Raw genomic sequence first — 22,744 nt, forward strand, 5'->3', positions numbered from 1 at the left:
CTGTACACACACACACACACACACACACACGCACACTCTTACATGCATAAATAGACTTTTACTAACATATGTAAAACACCATTAACACTAATTCAGGTATGCATACAAATACTTGTCCACACACAGTCATTTAACATATATATATACCTCTTCACATACATAATTAAAATATATATTCTTAGACAACTGTTGGGAGAGGGTCGTAGCTTTTCTCACTCTGCTGATCCTTATCTCTTTTCTAAAGAACCCAAATACTATCTGTAGCGCTGTGGGACTATGCAAAGCCAACCAGTCAGGAGAGAAGCTACTGATCAATCAAGTATGGGATCAACTGTTTCCTCTGTGGAAGTGGGAAGATTTCAAATGGCCCAATGGAGAAACTGGATCTATGGTAAGAAACCGGTTGTGAGTCGGATCTGTGAACAGCAGTTTTTATATAATGGTAAAGGCCTCTGTAAATCAACCCTGGAACACTCAGAGCTCAATTGACAAAGGGCCTCCGCATTCGTGGTGGAGGCCCCACAGTAGAGGTGGAGGCTCTGCAGTTGTGTGGGACCTCTATACTGCAGTTGCCCATTGCAGCCCCCCCTGCCACAAGTTTGCCCCCCCTGTCACGACTGCACCCACCCAGCCACGACTGCGAGTCTCCGCTAAGAGTGCGGAGGTCCTTTTTGAACGGTGCTGCGTCTCCACTATGGTGGGGGGACGTTGCCCCACTACTTTTAAGCATTGCAAAGTAAAGGAAACATAAAATGATAATAACTCCGAGTTATTATCATTTTGAATCACTGTCAAAATATCGACCTACAAAATATCGACCTACAGGAATATCGGTGCAGAAATATCGAAGGCAAGAATATCGACATCCTATCTACAACATGGCAAGTACAAAAATATCGAAAAAAATATAGATGTTAAAAATATCGATGTTAAAAATATCGTTTTTTTCTGTAAAAATATAAATGTAAAATAAAGTAAATAACACTAATAAATAAAATAAACATAATTAAAAATATCTAATAATGTTTAAAATTAATAAATAATACATATATAATAATAATACCTTAATTAAACAATTTACATAAAATATATAATATATACATACTTAATAATTTGTAATAATTATTTTAATAATTTATAAATTAATAAACAATATTATTAATTACAAATACATTTACAAACATAAAACAAAAACAAATAAAAAGTAAAGAATTACGTTAAATAAATTAAATATACATTTAATATTTAAACAATTTATTATATACGACATTATCTAAATGTATACAAAAAATTAAATAACTACATAAATAAAAATACTATTCAAAATCCATAAGTAAAAAAAATACAGTAATAAAAATGTTGGATAGCATAGAACTTAAAATTACCATTCCCACTCCAGAGAGCGCAACAGTAGAGAAACCGTTGTATAGCGTAGCGGTAAGAATTACTATTCCAACTCCAGAGAGTGCAACATTAGGGAAAGTGTTGCATAGCGTAGAGGAAAAATTTACTATTCTAACTCCAGAGAGTGCAACAGTAGAGAAAGCGTTGTATAGCGTAGGGGTAAAAATTACTATTCCCACTCCAGAGAGTGCAACAGTAGGAAAAACATTGGATAGTGTAGGGGTAAAAATTACTATTCCCACTCCAGAGAGTGCAACAGTAGGGAAAACATTGTTTAGCGTAGGGGTAAAAATTACTATTCCAACTCCAGAGAGTGCAACAGTAGGGAAAGTGTTGGAGAGCGTAGGGGTAAAAATTACTATTCCAACTCCAGAGAGTGCAACAGTAGGGAAAGCGTTGGATAGCGTAGGGGTAAAAATGACTATTCCCACTCCATAGAATGCAACAGTAGGGAAAGGATTGGATAGTATAGAAGTTAAATATAACATACTTATAAATAATTGTTGTAAATAAAATATTTGTATTTTTTATTTTTGAATAACTACATCATTTGCAAATACCCATTAATAATTACTAAAAACATATTTAAAATTGAATAATTAATAAACACGAAATTAACAATAAATACCAATAAATATGAATTAATAAATATAAATTACCAAATAATAAATATTGAACACTAACATATTTTTCAAAACAAAAAACATATTGATAATTCAAAATTGATTAACAATTAAGAAATGGTAAACAATAAATTTATTTTTAAATAAAAAATATTTATGAAAAAGTAATTACCAATTAATAAAATAAATTTCCAATTAATAAAAGGTAATTAACAATTGAAAATTTCAATTACCAATTGTAAAAATGTATTGCCAATTAAAAAATGTAATTTCCAATCAAAAACCTTAATTACCAATTAAAAAATTAATTAGCAATTAAAATAATTATTTAGCAATTAATAATTATTTAGAAATAAAAATATATCAATACCAATAAAAAATAAATAATTACTTAATTACAATTAAATTATTTCCCATCCAATTCCCCTATAAACCCACAACCCGCTCCAGTACTCAAACATAAAATTAAATTAAAAATAACATTTTTAGTATACAAAAAATAGTACACATATAATTTAAAACAAATAAAATACTTAAAAAAATATAACACATACATATAAAATAAATAAACAAATATCCTTATTAGTAACATCGAAATTAGTAACATCGATATAATTGATATCGATATTACTAACTTCGATATTACTTACATCGATATAAAAAAAATCGATATTACTTACCTTAGGGTCGGTATTCTGTCCAACGATATTCTTGACCTCGATATTCTTCACCTTCGATATTTTAAACTCGATATTAATGTAATTCGATAATTAGGAATCGATATTTTGACTGTGCACCTATCATTTTATGTTTCTGTGCTGCTTTGATGACGGGCGGGTGGGCGGTGTTGTTCTGCTCTCGGAGCAGGGCAGGGGAGGAGAAGTTTGCACACTCCTAAGTGCACATGACTGTTTGGCTGACCCTCTCGGGCCACCCAAAACAGTCATGCAGACTTTCCCTGTTCTCCATGTCAGCTGCATTACAGCCTGTGTGGAGTACGTGCCCCGGCCCCATTCCCAGGCTGAGCGTCCAATCAGGACACTCAGACTAATCACAACGCTACATTGCAGCATTGTGATTGGTCAGAAGAGCCTGGTTGTGCTTCCTGTTCCTCGAGTCGACTAGGAGAGCAGGAACAGAGACACGGGACCCTGCGGCAAGGTAAGTGTTTATTTTTATTTTTAAAATGTATTTTTACACTGCGCAACAAATACCCACCCCCCCAGCTCCCCGCACGCCATACCGGCTGCCACTGTTTGTGAATCGCCCCTCAAAATTTATAAGTTAGTGGACAAAGATCAGAAAGAAACAATATTCCCAAAATCACAGACAGTCTCACCAGTTACAGGAAGCAAGCTTTTCGTTTTCATGTGTGCGCTTTTGCATGCCTCAAATCTAGTCCTCTTAGGTGCGGGAACAGAGGTTTTGAAAAACTGATCTGTTAACCAATGAGCCACGGAGGTATTTCGGTTTCAAAGGGGATAATCTGGCAGACATCTACTAACTAACTTGAGCAACAAGACAATTATCAGAAGAAGAAATAAAGAACGTTTAATGTCACACCCTTTTGTAGTGGCGAAAAAAATCCTATTTAGCAAGAAAAATCATACAAAACTGATGCAAACCAGTTAAAGAATTCAAATGTTAGTGTAAAAATAAGAATAACACAAATAAACATTCAATGGTTAAAAGATGTATTCAAAATTAAGACTTTCAAAAAATACGACCTAAAAAATGTATATTAAAAAACATTTATAAAGTCCATGACTAACAATGAGCATTAAATATGAACTAATCAAAATCAAAAGGGAAAAAAAACATGTGACCATAAAAATCAATGAGCTAATAGGTTTTAGAAAAATAATACAAACTATCACTAATAACAATTAAATGGTAACTATCGCCTTAAACAGCAGTGGTAAATCTAAACATGGAATATATATATATGTATATTGAAGAATAAAAGTAACTAGCATTTACAATGCAATAGGTCTCGCAATTACATTGTTTTGAGCTATTGCCATTGAAAATGTTATTGGTTTTTTTTCCCCTTCGTGAACCATTAATCAAGTAATGGTGTTGTAAATGACAATGTCTTTTACCCCCTGTTGACCCCCACAAAGCTCATCAGCATGTGCACGTCATAAAAAGGAATATCTGACAATCACATCTTAAACATTTTGCAACAATTCTATAGTTTCACCGATAATCTGGTGACTGATCACGTTGGGTCAGCAAAAGCACTGCAGAGCTCGGCACTATCCTGTCACCCAATTCATGTAATAAACATAAACTGACATATAAATGTTATCCCTGACTCATCTCGAATCTTGCACACTACAGTAAACTACCAAACATGCTTTTCCCAACTCTTCTCTCTTTTTACCTACTCATCCAGCCAACAGGTACACATGCCCCCAGCTACTTACATCTCACACCTTCCACTTAGCCAGTACATACACATAAAAGAATATAGTATAGTAAATACAACAGGTTTTGAACGCTCGACCTAAAAAGGACTATAATGCGTCAACCTGCATCATTTTGTAGGCATGTGCAACAAGCATGTGTGTGCCCACAAAATGGTGTGGCCCGTTTTAAGGTCTCGGCCTACGCAGCGCGCATGCGCTGCATAGGAAGGAGACCTGTTGTCATCGATACGCCTTTAAATGCCAAAATGTGCATGCATTCCATTGCCTTCAATGGCAACACGTGCACGTTGGCGATTCCCTTGCGGGAGCGAGCAGGAACCATCTGTTAATAATTACAAACAGATATCTCCTGCTGGCTCCCGCAAGGGAAACCAGCGCAGGCCCCCTCCTCTCTCCCTGCTGCCGCACCGAGGCGCGCTCGCACGCTTGTTTTTTTAATGGAAGTGTAGCTGAGCTGCAGGACTCACTGGAATGCTGGGTATTCCGGGGCTGGAACGGTGCCCCAGCAGTCTTGTGGATTGTCACACGGGACTTTGTTCCTGCCGCTGCCTGGCTCCCCGTCCAGTCGTGCAATCATTCAGAGACGGGGACGAGCCCAGCAGGTGAGATTAAACCGGGTGAAATTCCATCTCCTCTCCCCGGGCTGGCGGCACAGAAGCCGGGGCCCAACGGGGCTCCGGCAGTGCGGCATTAGGGGGACTCTCACCCTCACTAATTAAAATGTGATGGCAGTTCCATTTCTCAGAGCAGAAGTGGGGAGAGCTGGGAAAGAGGCTTGGGGCGGCGGGGCCCTCCCCACCCCGTCAGATAACTGGAGTCCATTGTTGCAAATTTAAGCCATCTCGAAATATAAGCCTGGGGGCTCCCTCCTCTGGCCAGGCCCCGAGCTTCATATCTCGTGGACTGTACTCTGGAATGTGCGTGGCGGCGGATCCCGCGCTCCCATGCGGACTAACATTCACCAACACAAAAGGGACGTTTCAGAGCCCTATGGGAGCGGAGAGGTGGGAAGATGCTGGAGAGACCCCCGTCTGACGGGCATGCGCAAAGCGCGGCAGATGGACTCGCCTCCGAGGTTCACCCCCCAACTCCCGCTGCAGGCCTAGAAGGGCTGAACTTTAGGTCGCTGCTCTAATGTGAGCCCCGCGTACCTTCTCCCGCTACTGGTGTAGTGCACATAAACAGACTGGAGCAGCAGACGTGCTGCACTCTGAGGTTCTTATCAGCCCCTCTTCCTACACTGCAGGTGATGGGCATGTGCAATGAGCAGCAGGAGCGCTAGGGTGCGCTCTGCAGGTGATGGGCACGTGCAAGGAGCAGCAGAAGCGATAGGGCGCGCTCTGCGGGTGATGGGCTCGTGTAAGGAGCAGCTGAAGGGCTAGGGCGCGCTCTGCAGGTGGTGGGCTCGAGCAAGGAGCAACAAGGGCTAGGGTGCTCTGCAGGTGGTGGGCACATGCAAGGAGCAGTTAAAGGGCTAGGGCACGCTCTGCAGGTGATGGGCACGTGCAAGGAGCAGCAGAAGTGCTAGGGTGCTCTCTGTACGAGATGGCCCTTGCCTGGACCAGCACATGTGCTACGGTGGTCTTATCCTTTTAGCACGAGCAAAGAACAGTAGATGTGCTGCAGTACTCTCTGCAGTTTATGGGCACATGCAAGAGGAGGCAGCAGTGCAGCTGTGCTCTGGTATGCCCCCAAGCCCATCTGCACGAGGTAATGGGCATGTGCATGAAGCAGCAGAAGGCAGAAGCACCGAACAGCGCTTACTGCAGATGAAGGGCGTGTGCGAGGATGGGCAGACGCACCGAGATTCCTTGTGCTCTCCTCTGAGGTGCTCTCTTTGAGCACTCCTCGTAGATGAAGGTCACGTGCAAGACACAGCGACTGAGCTGGACTCCTTGATGCCGGTTTGCAGGGCTTTAAGTGGGATGAAAAAAAACGGCGGGGGCGACTATCAAAGGGCCATGGCCGATGCAGATAAGGGCGTGGCTTAAAACGTGTAAACTAAAAATCTGTGCTTAGCATAGTCTGCCCCATGATTGGCATTTGTGTGCTTCTGTGATTGAATCCGGATATATAATATAACAAGCATTTGCAATGCAATAGGTCACGCATTTATGAGAGTTCAAGCTATTGGCATTGTAAATAACAGTGCCTTTTATTTAGGTTTTAAAAACAAAAACAAAAAAAAGCATTGGTATTTGCAATGTCAATAGCTCAAACTCGCGTAAATGCGAGACCTATTGCATTGCAAATGCTTGTTTAGTTTATTTACCAGCCCAAGTTGGATCAGTAAATAAAATTTAAAACAGAAAACATATGAGGGTGGAGAATTAACATGGAGTGCTCTGATGTGGAAAGAAGAATATGGTGGGGGTTGAAGCAACACATGGGTGAAGCAACACATGGGCAGAATCAACACGGAAAGCCAGGGCTGGAGGCCAACCGAGGGCGCGGATGGGGAAAGCAATACAGAGGGTGGGTGAAAGCATTAAGGCTTAAAGAACCGACCTTTACCAGTCACCAACAGCATTACCCCTACCAGAAAGGGTTCTCGCAATGCTGGTCGGCGAGGAGTGGGACAATTGTGAGCAACAAAATACCAAACAGCCCATTACGTGAAATAAGTATGGCACTTCCGAGAGCAAAAACGATGCTCTGGGTACGTTATGGCACTAAAAGGAAGAGGTAAACAGCTAATAATTACGCGTAGGCCCAGCTTCTACAATTTGTGATTAAAAGCCTACGGTGAAAAGAAACAATCGTCTGTTTGTTCAGGCGCGTGACAGGTCGAAATGCAACACCTAAGTATTTCACCACAAGACATTGCAAACCTGAGTCAGACACACACTTTACAAAAAAGAAGGAATCACTAGAGCAGCTGGAATTGTGATTATAACACTAACTAAACCATATGGGCTAAATACTTGAAGTTGGTGTTTATGCCAACTGGCATCTTACAACGCAGCCACACAGGGCGTTCATTGTCGCACTGGCACCACTAGCGTTAAACCCAGCCTTGCAGCCACATTCATATTTGGGGTTAACGTGAAAGCCGCCAGCACACACAACAATTCAATCAAATGAAAAACAATGCTGGATTTAGCTCCACTGAAGGTAAGAACGAGAAAGGCAAACAAATAAAATAGATACGCTCTTACACGATGGGGACCAAAGCCCTAGAAAAAGAGGGGGCTAAAAAGCATCTTTTAAGCAAGAAACAATGATCTAGCCAGTAGGAAATTGGTCTCACCGGTTATTTTTATTATTATTTTAATTTATAAGGCGCTCAGCTACCCAAGGGTTTACCGGCGCCGCCTGCATAGGTCAAACAAATAAGGGAGAGGATCTATTGATTAAAGAGCCAGGTCTTCAGCATCCCACGAAAGTGCACAAAATTGGGCTCATTTCTTAAAGTCAGAGGAAGAGAGTTCCACAAGATAGGTCCTAAATAGGAAATAGAACGACCGCCCATTCTAGACAGTCTGTATCTAGGAACCGCAAATTTAGTCTGACTAGCAGACCTAAGACAGCGAGGAGGAACGTACAGTTGGACAACAGATTTCATATATTAAGGAGCTTTGCCCATTTTGATCTTATGCATATAGGTTAAGGTCTTGAATTTAATACGATGCTCCACTTTCAACCAGTGGAGGTCACGTAGAGAGCTGGACACAGAAGAAAACTTTGGAATTTGCCAGAGCAGCCGAGCAGCAGCATTTAGAACAACTTGAAGTTTATGAATTACTTCCTTGTTAGCTCCAAGAAACAGGATGTTGCCATAATACAGGCGCGAAGTAATCAGAGCCTGGATGACAGTTCTTTTAGTGAATTCAGGCAGCATCCATAAACATTTTTTGAGCCATCTAAGGATGGCAAAACAAGTAGCAGAGACTTTGATGGCTTGCGGCCTCATAGAAAGCTGATCGTCAATTATAAAACCTAGATTGCGGGCTTGTTTAGTAGGCAGAGGGGTGACACCCAGCTCAGGAGGCCAATGTTGAGGCCCCAGAGTTCTTTATTTTTCCCTAAAATAAGCACCTCGGTCTTTTCTCCATTAAGCTTAAGAGAGTTGTTTAGCATCCACTGCATGATATTACTCAAGCCTAACTGGAGACATGAGGGAACGAAGGCTTCTTTAGCAGAAAGGGAGAAAATTATTTGTGTGTCGTCAGCATAAGAATAAAATGACAGCCCTGCCTCGTCTGCAATCTCGGCCAGTGGTTTCACATAAATGTTGAATAACAACGGGCTGAGAATCGAGCCCTGAGGCACTCCATAGGGTGAGGCATGGACTTTGGAGGCTGCCCCTGAAAATGAAACCTGGAAAGTGCGACCGGACAAAAAGTTAGCAATCCACTCAAAGGCAGCACCCGACACGCCAATGGATCCGAGTGTTTGCAAAAGCACAGTGTGGGACACCGTGTCAAAAGCGGCGCTCAGATCCAACAGTATGAGCGCCACGGTGTCACCATCATCCATGTGGCTGCGCAGCATTTCACTCACTCCCAAACGTGTGGTTTCAGTAGAGTAGCCTTCTCTAAACCCTGATTGAGATGGGTGTAAGAGTTTATGGGTTTCCACATAGTGGGTTAGTTGTAAATTCACATGTTTCTCCAATAACTTGGAAAAAACTGGAAGCAGGGAAATAGGCCGAAAATTGGATAGTTGAGGAGGATCAGCATTAGGCTTTTTTAACAGAGGAAGGACCATAGCATGCTTCCATTCGGGAGGATTTCTGAAATAGAGGGGTTTTGTCCTACGGGTCCTGGCTGGACAAGTTACATTTGATAAAGAAAAAAGTGCCAGGACTCGATTTTAACAGACCAGAACTGGTTTATTCAGCTGGTGTGTGCCTTCTGTTATTTATTTAAAGAAGGTATGCATTTGTCATAAATCATGCATTTCAGGAACAATTTTCAAAATTCACAATATACAGAGGCTGAAAATATCCCTTCTACTGGGGATACGATTAAACGCAATATTTCACACAATTCAATACATTTCCAAAACAATGTGTACAAACAAGATAAATGAAAAATAATTCATGAACGATAACGCTTTCATAATTTTCTTAAAAAAACAGGCATTGAATCCTGTACACCAAAAATCGTTCAGGTACATTCATTATTGTGTCACTGTGTTATGTGCCTACAGCCAGATGGCCGACGCGTTTCCAAACCCTTCTGTTATTCTAATGGGTTCTTCCTCAGGGCCGGGCTGTGTACCTGTGGTGTAAAATTGGGGACATTTAATATCTCCTATTTTCCTATGTTCTTTACTTAGCTTCAAATATAGGCTAAGCCTATGGGATTTTACCTTGTGTGACAGGTTTATTGACTGCTGCTTTCAAGCACGGGGTATCGGGTGGCCTTGACTTTTCACCATTACCTAGATGTGGTTAAGGATGGGTGAATTTAGTAGATATAGATTTTCACATTTCTTTATGCTAAAAGGTATCTATGTAAGGGCTGCGCTAACACTTACTTGTTTTCTTTCGGTTACTCTCTCAAAGTGAAGCTGTTGTTAAAATGTATGTCGTGTTCCGCGGTGACTCCGATCTGTGTGTTTAAAATTTCGGAATCAGTTTCAAAAAATGAAAAGACATTAGGTCGAGTTCTGTTTGTGTTTGTCGTTTTCGCCTACCTGCGTGTAGCGCGGCTGGCGACCCAAGCTCTTCACATAGTTTAAATGAGCGTTCGTGTTTCTTAATCAGGTTCTGTGAAGGGAATCAAGCCGATATTAAGTTTGCTTGGCATTGATTCTATTTGGTTGCTACGCTTTTGGGCAGACATTCACGATGTTTCCTTACCTTCGTTTTATGGGTCTCTCGCTGCGCTAGGGGTTCTGTGCGGCCACTTCTCACTCCGAGTGCTGCTAGTCTAATTTGGATTGAACACCATAAGGAACACGGTTTCCTGTTTAAGTATGCTGCTAAGGATTGTGGGATTTGTAGTTTTTTGAAAAAAAGAGGTTTGAGTGTGATTAAGTGTTAAGTTAAGCGCTGCGCATTGACTCAGTACCTTTTAATGGATCATTCTTTATTGGTGGTGGGGTACACATTGGACTCAATAGTTGGTTCTTTGTAGTTCCGACATCTCGTTCAGGCCATCCATCACGCAATTAAATTTTAGTATTAAATAAGCCTCTTTTTTAAGTAGCATGGCATCGATATTTCCTCCTCTTGGAGGAACTTTCATGGCTTGTAGTATTGTCCATTTGAAATCATTTTCATTGTGTTTCTGTTCGACAAAGTGCTGCACCATAGGTGCGGACAGTACCTTGTTCTTGATCCTAGATCTATGTTGAGATATTCGTTGGTTGGCTTTTTGGGTGGTTTTTCCTACATACAATTTGGGACACGGGCACATGACTGCGTATATTACATTTGATGTTTTGCAATTCGAGAATTCTTTATGTGTCCAGTTAATTGTCTTGAATGAAAATTCTTCACCTTCAATTGTGTTGGGGCAAGAAGCACACGACCCACACTTGTGGTGGCCTGTTACAGGTGGTAATTTCCACAGTGTGCGTAAGTCAGTTTTGGCTTTGCTTACTCCCAGATCGGCCCTTACAATCCGCTGGGCTATGCTTCTATTTTTCTTTAGGGCAAACAAAGGTTGCTCCATCGGGACTTCTGAATTTTTAATCAGATGCCAATTCTTTAGAATGATCGATTTCAGCTTGTTTGTGTATGGTCCGAAAGTGGTGACACATACCGGCCTCTCCAATGGTTTGTTTTCTTTATTGGTTCTCAGCAACTCATCTCGTGGAGTGTGCCATGCCCTGGTGGTTGAATGTTTCAATAATTTATGGGGATAACCCCTCTGCTGTAATTGATCACTCAGTATTTGTGAATGGATCAGAAAGTCTTCTTTTCTAGAGCAATTCCGTCGGATTCTCAGCATTTGTCCGTACGGCAAATTAGATTTTAAACTTTTGGGGTGGTAACTGGCATAGTGTAAAATTGTATTCTTATCAGTGTCTTTGCGATGTAAGGTGGTGGTCAATTCGTTTTCATGAGGAAAAACCACAACATCTAGGAAGGTAAGCGATGTTTTGCTGAATGTCATTGTGAATTTAATATCTGGGTGTCTGGTATTAAGCCACTGATGGAACTGGGTGAGCGTTTCTTCTGACCCATTCCATTGGCACCAGATATCATCAATGAAACGATACCATTTGGTTATGTTTGGAAGGAATGGATTATTACGGTAAATGAAGCGCTCCTCATACAGGGCCATGAAGAGCACCGCCATTTCTGGGGCATAAGGACACCCCATGGCAGTGCCCTTCACCTGCACGTAGAACGTGTCCATGAACCGAAAATAGTTCTTTTTGAGAGCTATTCTCGCTAAGTTGATAATGAAATCTGTGGGGACTCTATGTGGTCTGGGTCGTGTGTCTAGAAAATACTCCATTGCTTCTAATCCTTCTTGTTGGGGGATTTGGGTGTATAGGGAGGTGACATCAAAGGATACCATCACCTCTTTGTTTCCATCGAATGGAGTGCCTTCGACCTTGTTGATAAAGTCCCTGGTGTCTTTAAGGTATGATCTTACTTCAGACAAAAAAGGTTTAAGGAACACATCCACGTATTTCGCAAGTGGTTCCAACACTGAATCACACCCGGAGACAATGGGTCTTCCGGGTGGTTCAGTTAAGTTTTTATGAATTTTTGGTAAAAAGTAGATTACCGGTATTCGCGGGCTTTTTTTGTCTAAATATTGGAATTCCTTCGCTCCTAGTATCCCCTTGTCCCGACCTTCTGTAATTATAGTCCGAATCTCAGCTGTTATTTGTGGAGTTGGGTCCTCTTTGACTTCTCTATACCACTCGGTATTTTTGATTTGGCTATTTGCTTCGATGATGTATTTCTTTCTGTCCCAGACTACAAGGGCGCCCCCTTTGTCAGCGGGTTTTAACACTATCGATTCGTCATTGCGTAAAGTATTCAAGGCTGTTTCTTGATCCCTAGTGATGTTCCTCTTGAGGAACACTTTTTGTTTGCTTAATTGAGTGATGGAGGATAGAACGATCTGTTCAAAGGCTATTATTTCCTTTGGGATGGTATATGTGGGGGGTACAAACGTGGATTTATTGGAGAGATTAGAGGGTTCATTGACTCTGGTATCCTCTTTGTTGTGAAAGAATGCTTTTAGTCTCAATTTACGACAAAATTCCAATGCTTCAATTTTTAAATGCGTCAGGTCAGTGTAAGCTGTTGGTACAAATTTGAGTCCTAGTTCTAGTACTGATTTTTCATGTGCAGTTAGTTCCCTGTTTGAAATGTTTACTATGGAGGTCTGATCTACGATTTGTACTGGGTTCGTCGCGTTCGCATTTCCCATGGTTGCGGCTGTGGTTTGAATCTCACTCGTCCCCTGCCTTCGCCCTTTTCTAAAAAAGGATTTCTTTTTGAAGATCCCTCCCTGGGGTCAGAATCATTGGCCGATTCAGAAGATGAACTTTCAGAAAAGGTTAAAAATCTGTTTTTGGACCTCCCTTGGAACTGAGAAAGTGCTCGTCTGGATTCAGTTTGGGTATAATAATCCTCCTTGAGGTATGGGTAGACTGATTCTATTTTAAAAGATTTAACGTCTTTTTCAAATTTGTTGGACCTGAAGTTAATGGTATTATCTCTGAATGTGGCAATTTCCTTGTTGATCTTTTCAAGTAGAGCTTTGGCTTCGTCTATGGTATGATTATCTTCTATGGCTTTTGTTAAAGCCTCTATCTCTTCCTTTTCTTTATCACAAATCCTTTTCGCTGTTTCGACAGTGTGGACCATGAGGTCTCTACTACATTTTGTTGCTATGTAGCTGAAACCTTTTTTATATAAAGGGTCCTCTGTGAACACCACCGGCACATTTTTAACTTGAAGCCCCCAAGGGATAGTGCCTGCCTTGAGGTGTTCAAACAAAAAATGCCCGTGCAATTCTGTACGTGTGTGTTTTTTGTGTAGTCTTAATAGCTTGTCACTTTCATTTTGCTGTTGAGCATTTGTGCTAAGTTTTATTGCGGAAAAAGGAGAAGGTCCTGCAATTAAATTCTTGATATGTGCCTCAGAAAAGGAGAGAGTTTCCTCCTCTGACATGTTCCAACGGGCTATATTCTATAACCCGTTGTTTTTGTTGCTTAAGGAAAGTTCTAAAACCTTTTTTGTTTGAGAACCCACACAGGCTTGTGCCTGCTCTAACTGTATTTCTGAAATAGAGGGGTTTTGTCCTACGGGTCCTGGCTGGACAAGTTACATTTGATAAAGAAAAAAGTGCCAGGACTCGATTTTAACAGACCAGAGTGAGAAGTGGCCACACAGAACCCCTAGCGCAGCGAGAGACCCATAAAACGGAGGTAAGGAAACATCGTGAATGTCTGCCCAAAAGCGTAGCAACCAAATAGAATCAATGCCAAGCAAACTTAATATCGGCTTGATTCCCTTCACAGAACCTGATTAAGAAACACGAACGCTCATTTAAACTATGTGAAGAGCTTGGGTCGCCAGCCGCGCTACACGCAGGTAGGCGAAAACGACAAACACAAACAGAACTCGACCTAATGTCTTTTCATTTTTTGAAACTGATTCCGAAATTTTAAACACACAGATCGGAGTCACCGCGGAACACGACATACATTTTAACAACAGCTTCACTTTGAGAGAGTAACCGAAAGAAAACAAGTAAGTGTTAGCGCAGCCCTTACATAGATACCTTTTAGCATAAAGAAATGTGAAAATCTATATCTACTAAATTCACCCATCCTTAACCACATCTAGGTAATGGTGAAAAGTCAAGGCCACCCGATACCCCGTGCTTGAAAGCAGCAGTCAATAAACCTGTCACACAAGGTAAAATCCCATAGGCTTAGCCTATATTTGAAGCTAAGTAAAGAACATAGGAAAATAGGAGATATTAAATGTCCCCAATTTTACACCACAGGTACACAGCCCGGCCCTGAGGAAGAACCCATTAGAATAACAGAAGGGTTTGGAAACGCGTCGGCCATCTGGCTGTAGGCACATAACACAGTGACACAATAATGAATGTACCTGAACGATTTTTGGTGTACAGGATTCAATGCCTGTTTTTTTAAGAAAATTATGAAAGCGTTATCGTTCATGAATTATTTTTCATTTATCTTGTTTGTACACATTGTTTTGGAAATGTATTGAATTGTGTGAAATATTGCGTTTAATCGTATCCCCAGTAGAAGGGATATTTTCAGCCTCTGTATATTGTGAATTTTGAAAATTGTTCCTGAAATGCATGATTTATGACAAATGCATACCTTCTTTAAATAAATAACAGAAGGCACACACCAGCTGAATAAACCAGTTCTGGTCTGTTAAAATCGAGTCCTGGCACTTTTTTCTTTATCAAATCCATTCGGGAGGAATCACAGCTTCACGTAGAGAAGCATTGAGAAGTTCTTTAATCTGAGCTAGAATGGACGGATGCATGTTTTGTAGTATAGAAATAGGCAGCAGATCACTGGGGGAGCCTGATTTAACACTTTTTAGGCCACTGTTCAAGGAAATAGTATCAAACAGTGACCATTGCTCAAGTTTAATCGCATTGTTCCCAACCCAAGTCACTAGCTGAGTATCAAATTTGGATGAATCAGTGGTGGCCGTGCATTGTTGAGAAATAGAAACTTCAGGAACATTTAATCTGGAGTAAATCTGTTCTACTTTGTCAAGAAAAAATATAGCAAGCTTCTCACATTGTGAATCTGATAAGGTAAATTGTGGAGCTTGACAAGCCATTTCGGACAGTTTCTTGACCAGATTGAACAGAACTTTAGGGCAGTTTTGAGCATTCGTAATAGTGGTACTGACATACTCTGCCCGAGCAATATTACATAGAAAATGATACTCTAATAGTTTGTTTATATATTACTTTGGCTTCTGAAGCATAGGCACCTGTTGAGCTGTAAAAGCTAATCTGGCGTCCTCGGGAGCTGGTAGAACATTATGTCCGGGCACCACTGCAAGCTTTGCCACAGGAGTTGCTGTGTGTCCTGGTCCAGCATGAGAGGGAAAGAGGGAACACGGGACTGAAGCCTAAACCGCAGTGTGGAAAATTAGAAGCTCTGTCAGTATCTGCTCTGCCTGTGATGGACCAAGTTCCAACATGCCTGTGATTGGTCTGTGTGCGTCTCAAAGCACCATAAGCCTCTGGTTAGTCTGTGGGGGCATTTGGCTTGGCTATAGAGACCCTAGGCTCAGTAGCCATAGGGTCTGCGTAAGCCAGAGACTTCCTATGGGGTACCCAGAGGCTCCGTGGGCTCTAGGTTAGTCTGTTGGAACCCTTGGGGCTTCATAGTGGCTCATCTATGGCTGGTATTTGGGGGCCATGAAGTACCAGAGGCCTCTGGTTGGTCTGTGAGAGCCTGAGGCTCTGTCCCCCTCTGGGTGAGTGTGAGGTGGGCCCAGCAATTGTGCTAGCTTGGAGATATGTCACACTCCGTTTGCTGGTTCCTGTTGGTTTCGTCACACGTCCTTGCATGCTCAGGTGCATGAGGAAGGCCCCGGCTCTGGCAAGCGATGACAGAAGAGAGCCCGCTCCGGTTTCACTGTCACAAGTCCAGCCGAGCTCAGAGCCAAGGAGCCAAGGCCCTGCGAGAGCGACGTTGCTAGTCACGGAAGACGCGCAGCGCAGGCCCATACTGTGCGCCGGGTACACTTGGATCCTCGCAGCTTCTGTCGACCTGGCAGTAAGCGCCATTATTTCAGCTGAGTGCCAGGAAAACAGAAAAGAGACTTAAAGTGCAGCGACCATTGGTGCGATATGCACCCTGAGGATGGGAGCAGCGTAGACTCGGATGGGCGGAAAGCCTGCTGTCACCCATCACGTGCTGCTGAAAATATTACGTAGCTGACCGCGATGGAAATAACACCCAATTCAAGTAAAATAATAAAAATTATCCGACCTCGTGTAATAAAGCTTCACCCACCAATAAATAAATGAAGCACAGGCGCTAAAGTCAGCGGCCCGTGTTCCAGTGGGCCCTCTAGGAAACTTTCAGCATTGCAATAAAGAACAAGCTGTTGCCATTACGCAAACAGCTGTGTGTTTATTTTTTCATCGCGCTTTCACTTTAAGTGAAAGCGTGGTGCAAAAATGAACACGCTGCTGCCTCGGCGGAAAATCACCCAGAGTATGCCGGGATCTCCTGTCCTCCCAGTGACCCCCTGTGCCTCTGAGCTCCATGCCTGCCCAGAATTAAGTACTACAAGGAAACATGATCAGCCACTACACGCCCCCAAAGATAAGAAATTGCTTCACAACAGCCGTGATGCAGACGAGCCAGTCCGGATGGGCCGCAAGAAAAGGGTGGCAACAAAAAAACAACTAATTTCCAATGGCAGGCCACCGTTTAGCATAAATGGTGACGCCAGCCAATGAAAAAGAGGGGTGGGGCTTCAAGTCCCCTTCTGAAATCTCTCTCTCACTAAATGTCTCGCTGAGCAAGCAGTGCAGGCGTGGCAACGCTAGGCAAGATCTAAAAACATTACATCAAATAATCTAATGCGAACATTTAAAACAGGAAAAGTCATTCTACACCTAAAAATAGGACTTACAAAACAGTTGAATGGCACATACATGAACTGTATTCAACTTTTCAGCTGTCTCAGAGGGGTGCAAGGTAGGGTTTTATTGTAGTGAAGATTTTAACTAAAAACATGATGGAAGCCAAAAAGAATGTCCAGTCCAAACAGAAGGTGGCAGTTAATATGGCGATCGGACTTATTGAAATGGGGCAAAGCGGAAACTGCAGCACTGCGTAGGGAGGAGGGGAAGGGACCACGTAAATACCCTATTGCGCTAGAATGGGACCAAATGTTAATAGAGTTGGAAGATGTAGACCTAGAAATGCCACAAGGACACACCATCTAACCGAGCATAAGATATGCGGAATGCCGGCACGTACGGTCACTTAAGCAAGATGCATCGGTTAACCAAGCCTAGCAACTGAAACACTCTCTGGAAGGACTAAAAAGATACTCTATCCAAATCACAGAGTATATACAAAGAAATAGCCTAGAGACAGGGAGGGGGAGGGGAGGGGTTGAGGGACAGTTCATTTACAGGCGATATTGTAATTTGAATGCAAATGATAACTGTTGTCATGGAACGATATTTGAAGTAATGTACGTTGTAACGACAAATTTGATACGAAAATTAATATGCCAAGGTTGAGTTATAGAAAACGGAAAAGACTGATGTACTATGACTAAATGCAATGTGTATTAACTGTCACAGTCACGAATAAAGAGTTTTAAAAAAAAAAGGTGGCAGTTAATTTCAGAGCCACCAAGCCATATAGCTGAAGGTCAATCACGCAGAATTTAGGTGACAGAAACACAGACAAGCTTATACAGGAGTACCTGGTTAACAGAAGAAAATTCTTAAAGAGACTTCCAAGAGGTCTCTAGTCAAAACAGAGGCTGAGTTTCAGCAGGTTAAGTTTTTTTCACGATCATATTTAAAAAATAGAAAAAGATCGTATTCTTGTTTACCAATTTGTCCCAGAGCTCCAAGACAGGTCTCCAGTGATCATGTCCACTTCCGGGCAGATTTGCAAAAATGTTTCACTGCTGGAACTTAGACGCAAAGGTCCAGTCAGCCATCTGCAACTGGTCTGTGCCATTAGATTTATGTGGACCAAATTATGTGGAAGGCTGACTAAATTATAAATCAAGAAAATAAATGTGAAGATGCCCAGCCCAGAGCAATACATAATCTTAGTTAGAACATAAACTGCCAGCTCAAAGAGAATAATGGAGAAACAATCCTCAAGACCGTCAAAAGATATTAATCAGATGTACGTCTATTACCGGAAAGACGCCTTATAGGAACACACTGCCCCTTTCTAGCAGGGCTTCTCTGAAATAGTACATATGGGGTTTACGAGAGAATCAGAACGGTGTGTTATACTCATAAAAAACGGTCTGCCTTTTAAAACACTAAACACATGATGTGATCTACAGGGGTATTATGCTGTGACCCGAGGGACTTTACACAGGGGACCTATATGTATATATGTGTATAAACCACCTCTGCTGAGCTCCACACTCATGTGAGGGGTGTCTGCTCCTGTCAACTCCTGTGAGGGGGGTCTTGTTCAGAGAGGTGACCTCAATGGGATACTAGATTGGACTCTGGGCAGACCGGCCGTGAGTGAACACGCTCAACAGGGATGTAGCGGTTTTGCTAGATTCTTGGACTCCCTGGACCAGCGACGTCTGACTACATTCACACACAATGTAAAGCACATTCATGTATTATTTACAGGCACAAAAAACATTCTCCAGACTAGATTACTTCTTCAGGCCAAGTGCAGATCATGGCACAGTCCAACAGGTGCAGATATTGGTCAATGGGCTGTCCGACCACTTACCTGTGAATTACCTCTGGAACAGGGATGTAGAACACGGAGGTAGGGTTGACGCCTCAGCGCATGGGGGCTGATGAACGCAGACTAGAACTTACATTGCGACTGAAAAGGAACTCTATTTCACATGAACCCACAGTTCCGTAAAATCTCCTGAGTTGCAATGGGAGGCTACTAGGGCATTCATTAGAGACTTTGGGGCATATGTATGAAACAATTTTGTAGTCGCAAATGCTGCAAATGGCAAAAAAGCAGCGTTTGCGAATACAAAACCGCTAAACGTGTTGTATGAGACATTTTTGCATCGCAATATTAAGGAATCGCAAAATTTGCGATTCCTTATTTTGCAGTTACATTTAAGGAATCGCAAATATTGTGATTCCTTAAATGCAATTTAAGAGGCATCGAAAAAGTACAATTTTGGCTTAAGGAATCGCAAATTGCCACCAACTTCAAGTTGGTGGTAATTTGCGATTTCTCTGAAAAATGCACTTTTTTTGCATTTTTCAAAGTGCCATGTAACGCACATACATGTCCTCGGGGCATTAGTGGTGCCACATGTGCACACATGCACATTTCAGGGATGCAACAGGGTGTCCTTTTGACACGCTGGCACCCTTGAAATTGCATTCTCAATCTGCGATTCTCTAATTGAGAATTGCAAATTGAGAATGTCTTCCCATTCATTCCTATGAGCCTCTAGTCTCATAGGAATGAATGGTGAGGTATTCCTTAATTGTGAATCACCATTTGCAATTCGCAATTAAGGAATATGTAGGATTCGCAAAATTATTTGCAAATCCTACATACATAGCGTTTTCTGATTCTCAGATAGTCATTCCCAAAAAATCACTATTTAAGAATTGCAAAACCAAACTTTCATACATATGGCCCCGAGATTCTAGAAACTGAACTGGATATACCTGATGACGGGAGAAATGGGCATCCAATCAGGAGACTCTCCTGGTAGAACTGGAGTCCCAATCTCTGATGGTCCAGATCAAGAAATCCTCTGAAACACTCAATTCGATACGACAACCTTGACACAAAACCTGTTAGAGGAGGAAAGAACATAGGCTGCTTCCTAAAATTGTGTATACCTGTAGGGCAGCAACCAAGTAAACTGCTGTGCCAAGGCAATGACAGCACAAGACAGTTTAGCCATATACAGGACACCACTGGACAAAATGTTGGGGGCAATCACAGTATTGTGCAAACCTTTACAAACTACTAACAAACACTAAACACACATGACAGACTCAACCAGTGGATCTGAAGTTGTTAACCTGTGACCTCCCGAAACAATGCAGTACAAACAATGAACAAGATCACTTGGAGGAAGAGACCACAAATGAAGAGTTCTAAATGGCCTTGAGCCAACTCTAGAGCAGGAAGGCACCCGGCCCAAAAAGCTTTGATGCTGATCTTTTAAACGCATTTCATCAAAGGCTCTGCAATCACTGGAAGCCATGCTTGGGGCATCACTAGATATCGGAGTACTGCTGCTAGAATTGCGCACTGTCAATGTCACATCAATACATAAACCTGACAGGCCACCTGAGGTATGCTCCTCTGAACTCCCCATCTCCATCAGGAATTCACCAAGATAATAGCAAAAGCTCTGGGCATTCAACCAACTGGATATGATCAGATCCCTGGGCGACTCACACCAGTGCAGCTTTAGGTCTGTTACCAAATAGAACGTAAAATGCCTTCATTTATTTATTTATTTATTCCATTTATAGAGCGCACTAATACCAACCGGTGTCCTGGCGCTAAAAGTGGTAACTCCCTGGGAATATACTCTCGGATCTAACTCGAGAAGCGCCAAGTTTTCAGACTTTTTCGGAATGCCAAAAGGTTGGCGCTTTGCTTCAAGGCTAAAGGAAGGCCAGCGCTGCCCCCTCATAATTTCTTAGCCTTTATCTAACCATCTGGACAGCCTATTGGACCACCTGCTGGTCAACTTTGAGAAGGAGTTTGATTTAGGGGAAGGACCATGCATTTGAATTATTAGAGAAGATGAACATTGGATCCACGTTACAGGGCTATACATACCTTCTCTACACACATTTTAAAGCTATGGTCAGGAGAGGCAATGCATTATCTGACACATTTACAATATAGGGCAGGGCTGTCCCCCTACTGTTCGCAGTAAGCATCATCCCCTATATCGCTATGTCGCTATATGCAGGTGACCTGCTTATCTACCTCTTACACCCTAGGTGATTAGGACCTACAGGGGTACAGAATCTTAGGATTTTGGGAGCATTTTCCAGGCTTGAGGTTATCCTACCCAAATCTGCCATATAACTAATAGGCACCACGGACTCCGATCGCTAGTGCACCAGAGAGCACAAAATAGCTAATGATGAATTCAAAGATTTGGGGATATTGATCATAAAATGAGAAATACCAAGCCTGCCACATACATATGCAGCACCAAATAGATAGATTATTAAATTACCTCTCTTCTTTCCTTCGCCTATCATTGATGAGTATAGCCAAAATCATCAAGATGGCACATTGCAGCATCTCCAATACCAACTTCAAAATAACCCAGACATGGTCCTGCACCATTTTTTCACTTGCTTTAACTTCCTGATTCATTACATTTCTGTGGAATGGGGAAAGCAATGGTCCTCACAAAAAGTTTGAAGCTACTATTTTTGGTGGGATTAGGACAGTGTATATCACTCATACTACCGAGCGTAACACCTGATAGTTGTTAATGAAGGCTCAATGACCCACAGGCAGATCCGGACTGAGAAGTGGATGATGGGGTTTACAGTTACACATCTAATACATTTGTTATACACAGGGAAAAAATAATACTTGCTTCCCGCTTGCAATAGGTACTATAATAAAATTATGGCAATCATTGCGGTGGCAAAACCTGCTAATGTAAGAAGTGCATCTACGGATAGGCCAAGTACATGCTTAGTAGGACTTCCATGGGTGTGGCATCATAGGCATCACTGAAACTGGGAGACGTGATGTCTAGCAATATCCTTTGCTCCTTCAGTGATTTACAAGCCAAGTATATGGTGCATAAACACCAGTTCTTTTGATGTCTCCAACATTCTTTCTACCTCTTACATTAAGGAATTGAAGGAGCTTGCAGACTTTAATCCACTGAAACCTAAACTCCTGAAGGAGACATGGGGGAAACATAAAATATTCTTACTTTGTCGCTCACTAGTGTTTCATACCCCTAACATGTTTGACAAACTTAAGCAGGCATGGGAAAGAGCTGTGGGGTCTCTCTCGAATGAGGAGGGCAAGGCCGTTATTGCATTTATTACCTTCCTTCCATCCTTTTGTAAAGCTCTCCGATATCCTTCGGGATCTTGTTCGCGTTATATAAAACTTTATAAATAAATAAGAGGTAAGATGATTCCAAAAGAAGTGGCCTTAGTGACAAGATTCCGGGTGATTCATCTCAAATACCTACAGCACACATATCTCACCATACGTAAACTATGGCACTTTGAGCAGACACAATCCAATAAGTGCCTGCGATTTGCTGACCAACATGGAAACTTTCTACATACTATATGGCTATGCCGCAAGCTTAGGCTCTTTTGGAAAGGACCGTACCATACCCTGTGGGAGGAATAGCAGTGGGAGACGGAAGATGACCCCTAGTGTACCCTATTGTACACATTTTTTGTATTTATTTATTAAAGTTTTGTATAGCGCTAGCTGGACCCGAGGGTATCAGAGCGCTTCACAACACGTACAAATAGGCATCAGAAAGACAGTGAGGAAGGAGAACAGGGTAGGGAGCACATGGGTGAAGAGAAAGACTTTCCAATAGTAACAGGAGCGCAAAACAGGGCAAGAGTCAAAAGCAAGTCATCCGGCTCTGGGAACGCAGAGAGAATGGGC

General features: G+C 42.1%; 1 protein-coding gene across 1 annotated transcript in view; it reads left to right on the forward strand.

Annotated features, from left to right (window-relative positions):
- Window positions 1-22,744, forward strand: part of LOC144792012 (pulmonary surfactant-associated protein B-like) — a 93,136-nt gene that overhangs the window by 48,447 nt on the left and 21,945 nt on the right. Inside the window, exon 5 of the mRNA XM_078666874.1 lies at window positions 245-391. Coding sequence (XP_078523000.1) covers window positions 245-391 — 147 coding nt within the window. The remainder of the gene's footprint in view (window positions 1-244; window positions 392-22,744) is intronic.

This window comes from Lissotriton helveticus, chromosome 11 (assembly GCF_964261635.1).
Source record: "Lissotriton helveticus chromosome 11, aLisHel1.1, whole genome shotgun sequence".
NCBI classification, from domain to species: Eukaryota; Metazoa; Chordata; class Amphibia; order Caudata; family Salamandridae; genus Lissotriton; species Lissotriton helveticus.